General features: G+C 33.4%; 1 protein-coding gene across 1 annotated transcript; it reads right to left on the bottom strand.

The window, feature by feature from the left end:
- Nucleotides 1-1,556: 1,556 nt before the first annotated feature.
- On the bottom strand, nt 1,557-3,226 carry LOC111904209 (photosystem I subunit O). Its single transcript, XM_023899987.1, has 4 exons — nt 3,048-3,226; nt 2,619-2,691; nt 2,299-2,478; nt 1,557-1,835 (listed from the first exon to the last, which is right to left on the bottom strand). The coding sequence occupies exons 1-4, from the start codon at nt 3,214-3,216 to the stop codon at nt 1,739-1,741; spliced, it is 519 nt and encodes a 172-aa protein (XP_023755755.1). The 5' UTR covers nt 3,217-3,226; the 3' UTR covers nt 1,557-1,738.
- Nucleotides 3,227-5,261: the final 2,035 nt, after the last annotated feature.

Genomic DNA, 5,261 nt, shown 5'->3' with positions numbered 1-5,261 from the left:
TACAATTTTATTTATATTTACAATTTAAAGTAAATTACACAAATAATGATTATGGTTTGGAACAATTTATGCGTTTGGTCCTTAATTAATTATTTTCTAACTCGTACGATCCTTATAGTTTGGTTTTGTTGCGTTCAGATATAAAATGACAACTTTACTCTTATTAATTTTTTATTTAATTTCAATTTTTATTGTTCATAATTATACTAGACAAAAAGGTATTTGACTATGAGAGATATTTTTCTTAACTCTTCACACACACACTCTCTCTCTCTCTCTCTCTCTCTCTCTCTCTCTCTCTCTCTCTCTCCCCGAAGGCTACTTCACCAAAATTTATCGTCGTAGTTCATCACCAAAAGAAGTCATGGGAGTTCATCACTAAAACAAGTCTACTGCCATTCACCAAAACCTTTCACCGTAGTTCATCGATCTCGCTGGAAACTATAGATTGTCCAAATTTATCATGTCCTCTCCTTCCTCTTTTCTCGCCAGCAACACTTTTATTTTCTAGATGTGCCATGTTTTTTCCGGCTAGCAAACTCTAGCGAACCTAGTTTTTCTTTTGCCAACAAACCCTAACGAACCTGATCTGTCAAGACCAGTGTAGTGCAGTTGATGTCAATGGCATGATCGATGTATTTGAATTTCTCGGCAAAGCATTTCAATTTCTGGATCGATGGTGCAAGTCCATTGGTTCAATTTGGGATTTATGCTCTCTGTCTGATTTTAAAGAATTTTGATTATGTCAAGTCTAAGGGTTTGATTTTGGTGTAAGTCAAACGTTTGTTTTAATTAAATATCTGTAGGAACATAAATATTTGTGTGGTTTCCTTGTTCATGAATTGAGGTTCATCATATTTAATTTGAGGGAATGTATTTCTATGTCTCGGGAGGTTCATTCTGATTTAATTTCAAGGAATGTATTTTTAGTTTCCTTGTTCATAAACCATCTTTGTAGGATTCTGGTTTGACTGTATTTCTATCGTTGTATTGATTATATTTTGAATGTATTTGGTTTGATTGTATTTGTTGTTGGAAAGATGTCGGAGTACCATAATAGGAATGGAAGTGTCTGAAAGATGTCGGAGTAAAGGAATTGTCGGAATGGAAGAAGAAGGCGAGGGGTAATTAAGTTGGTAGAGTGGTAAAGAGATGGTGGGACGTATCGGATTTAATAATTATATAAGATGTAAGTTAAAAAAGAAATTAATAATGGTAAAATAGTCTTTTTATGTCTGGAAGAGACCAAAGATGCAACAAAACAAAACTATAAATACCGTCCAAGTTAAAAAATAAGTTAGGAACCAAATGTACAAATTAGCACAAACCACAAAGATTATCAGTGTAATATACTCTATAATTTATATGTCTTTTATTAATCTTGCAACACCACATAGGCTTTCATAAACAACACTGAAAGTGCATGCGTGCATGCCTCTTGCATTGCTTCTTATTAAATTATGTATTATTTAATTCGCTTTATTTTTTTAAAGACAGATTAAATGCTAGAATCCAATGGCATTAATCAATCAAATACCATATTTGGAAGATTACCATGACCAACCATATTTAATTTTTAGATTTCTAAAGTGAAAATTATATTCTGATTTTTGTGCAACAATAGAAATATATTACACCAGAAGGAAGATCAGATAAGCCATAACTTCACGAGGGGTATTTAGACAAACAACAAAGATCAGGGACTTGAAACGGAAATTTACAAACATACGGAGTCACTCTACTTCTCGAAATAATCTTCGGTCCTTCCTTTGAACCCAATTTGCCCAAAAGTTAGGCATATAAAGAGTCCCAAATGCCATGTCACCAACCACAACCTATCCCATAAAAAGAAAACAAATATTTAACACAGATCCTATTGTCAAATAATATGTATTTACACATGATGCTTTTCTAAAGAAAAAGAATTATAATGACTTTTAGAATTACATAAACACAAGCTAAAAGATGACCATTATGATCCATTTTATGAATAAGTGGGTTATTTGAGTTATTATTATTATATAATGGCCGTGAAATCACTGATCAAATATATCTTTTAATGACTACAACATCCCAAATCCACAAATATACTATTATAATTATAATTATAATAATAGCCTTTTTAATCAATATTTATAATATTAATTGTCATTTTTTATAAGAAAGAATCAAAATCCTACTTTATATATCTTAACCATTAAAAGCTTGTAAGTAGTATTTAACACCAAATGGTTATATAATATAAGTTTTATCCAAGACATAGACACATATTTTAAATAGTTTTTGTTTTAAACTAACCAAAATGGTGAAGTGAGAGCCGGAGGAGTGGGGAAGTGAGCGAGCTCAGTTCCAATGCTTCCAAAGAAGAGTCCTGTCAAACTGTCACCGTTGATTGCTGGTATGCTTGATGGTGCGAGCCATCCGATCAACCCAAATCCTATCACATTCAAGTCTCTACGTAGCCAGTCTCTTTCAAAGCTAACAATGTTTAATATCATTATATTAACAAAACAAATCAACACAAATATATATGTAATGTTATACAACTTATATAAGTTATATATTAATTCACTTGAATTTTGATATTGTATATTTAAATTACTTGGAGATTTATTTACCATGTATATTTGCCACCTGAAGCATGTGAAACCCTCAAAGGGTTCCTTGTTGTTGTTGTAGACCTCAAAAAGGCTGAAAACAAACACAAATTCAATTATTAATAAATTTAATTGATAAGTATTTGACAAAGGACATTTTATAAAGAAACTATAAGTTTACCAGTTTGATTACCCATAGTTAATAAAATATAACTTGGATTTATATTTTCTATCAGAAAACATATATACATCATAAGTTGATAATTACTACATTATAGACCATCAGATCCTCTTATAAGTATGCCTGACATTATAAGTCGCTAAAGTCTTATTTGCTTCGAAAGAATTGAATGTAGATCGATATTATTAACAGAAACTGATCAGAGTATGAGTATGCAGTGTATAAATCTTGCAATTTATCGTTATGATGAAGAGGTGGTGGACGTTGACCTGAATTTAAGGTGGTTTGTCTGCGGTTGAGTGACGACGGCGAAGAGAGGGAGGAGGTGGCCAAGCCCACGACGGTTGAGGTTGCAGCGGCCATAGGTACTGCTTCTCTCTGATCAGAACGATTGAAGGGATGGATAATGGTGGTGGGTTGTTTAGGAGTTTTGATCATATGGTGTAGCGGAAGGATAAATCCAAGTGGTTCTGGATTGCATGGGTTATTAGATGTTCAATAGCATCTCGCCACGTAGATGTTCTGTGGATAATACAGATCTACACCTTGCCACGTGGTGGATAAAATGGATTTGTCTCTTAAATAACTGATGATGTATACTTTTTGAAAATTTATATATAAAAAAAATTTAGAACTTAAATATAAATTGATTAAGTTAAAAAGAAAAGCATTAGTTTAATATAATAATTTCAAATATGAAAAGGTTGTATTGTCTTTCAATAAAAAATTACATAAAAAATTATTATTTATTATTTTTGTATAGTTTAATATTTTACTTTTATTTTTAGTATACTAATTTTTATTTAACTATTATTTTCTTATATATTATTTTCAACTTAGATTCAAAGTTTTTAATATTCTAATATTTAACTTAATATAATTTGGAATTTAGAATTTGTGATTAATATATTGTTTTAATTTTATATGATATTATTTAATTATAAAATAAGAAATATATAAAATAAATAATAAAAAGTATGAATAAAAGTATAAAACGATGATGTTAAGTGTAATACTCCAAATCAGGTAATACCCCCTTTATATTATTGAAATATAAATTAGTGCATAATGGTCCCTTAGTACGTTGGGCGTACTCCAGGAGTACGCTTAACGTACTAAGGATGGCTGCTCGCGGAGGGTTAGCATGTACGCTGGGCGTACCATGGGGTATGCAGGGCGTACGTGACTGATGGTCAAAACCCTAATTTTTGGACTTGACACCTATTTAAGCATCCTTAAGTCATTGGGACTAAATCGTAACCAGTCTCTATAGCCTTATGTCGTCCCTTAACCTCATATTTCCTTGTGAGTGTGGTTCTTAAGCTTAGAAGGTGTGTTGGTGGCCATTTTAGAGATCATTCAAGGAGGAGAAGGTGGTATTCAAGCTTTGGGTGTCATTGAGCTTATAGATCTTGCATCTAGAACATCTTGAGGAAATTTTGGAGGTATAAAGTCATAATCTTGTCATCCTTTTCATTATTTTGAGCTAGGGTTTTGTTATGGAATCCCTTTTTGGCTTTTAGACATTCTTTTGTGAGTTGAGCAACTCCAGAGACTAGAATAGATAGATCTGAGCTCCTTGAACTTGTTAAATGCATAAAGGTGTGTAACACTCTAAATTTTCAAACAAAAATTTTCATTTTTAAACCATATAAAACTCAATATCACATTTCTCAAAAACCACAAATGCATCAGTTATAAAAAACACAAATAAACAAAATGACTGATAATATCCCAGAATCCTCAAACATAATCTCGAACAGATGTGTACAATCAAATCGGTGTGTTCCCGCGATCCTAAGAAGTTCCTGAAACACGTACGTATTACATAACACGACAAACACGAAGCTTCGTGAGTTCCCCAAAATACCAAATACACAAATAATAAACCTTTCATGACTATAGCTCGACATGGACCCTCCGGTCATGCGTCTCAGTGAGGACCCTCCGGTCTCACGGCTCGGTATGGACCCTCCGGTCATGTGTCTCGGTGAAGACCCTCCAGTCTCACAGCTCGGGTTGGACCCTCCGGTCCTGTATCTCAGTGACGACACTCCGGTCTCACAACTCGGTTTGGACCCTCCGGTCCTAACTCAGAAAGGCACAGAATAATACATAGCATAAATCACAAAGACAAAATGTGTAATATCACATAACTCAGTATAAGCACATAAGACCCTCCGGTCGATAACTCAAATAAGATCCTTCGGTCATACAGTATTACCGATCAGGTAAGTATAGTGAGAAGACTCACCTCGTAAGTAAGCAAGTAGATCTAGTACCCACGGGCAGTCTAGACTCCGCCTACATAATATAATCATCTCAAATTAACACTTATAATCACAAATCTAAGAAGTTAGGCTAACCCTTTTCTTCACTCTCGGAAAGGGTGAAAAACTATTTTACCCCTCCATGATCTTCACAATTCATGTCTTGACCAAACCCTAAAACTCAACGGAAGGCAACACTCAAGTCAATGGTCC

Source organism: Lactuca sativa, chromosome 7 (genome assembly GCF_002870075.4).
Source record: "Lactuca sativa cultivar Salinas chromosome 7, Lsat_Salinas_v11, whole genome shotgun sequence".
Taxonomy (NCBI): Eukaryota; Viridiplantae; Streptophyta; class Magnoliopsida; order Asterales; family Asteraceae; genus Lactuca; species Lactuca sativa.
This window is presented reverse-complemented; position numbering and strand designations above follow the sequence as displayed.

What these genes read in the sequence shown, in the direction of transcription:
- LOC111904209 (XM_023899987.1), bottom strand. Translation starts at nt 3,216, where the DNA reads ATGATCAAAACTCCTAAACAACCCACCACCATTATCCATCCCTTCAAT. An exon ending in TCAGGTGGCAAATATACATG is followed by an intron (nt 2,479 to 2,618) that starts GTAAATAAATCT and finishes AAACATTGTTAG; the next exon opens with CTTTGAAAGAGACTGGCTAC. An exon ending in GCTCTCACTTCACCATTTTG is followed by an intron (nt 1,836 to 2,298) that starts GTTAGTTTAAAA and finishes TTTATGGGATAG; the next exon opens with GTTGTGGTTGGTGACATGGC.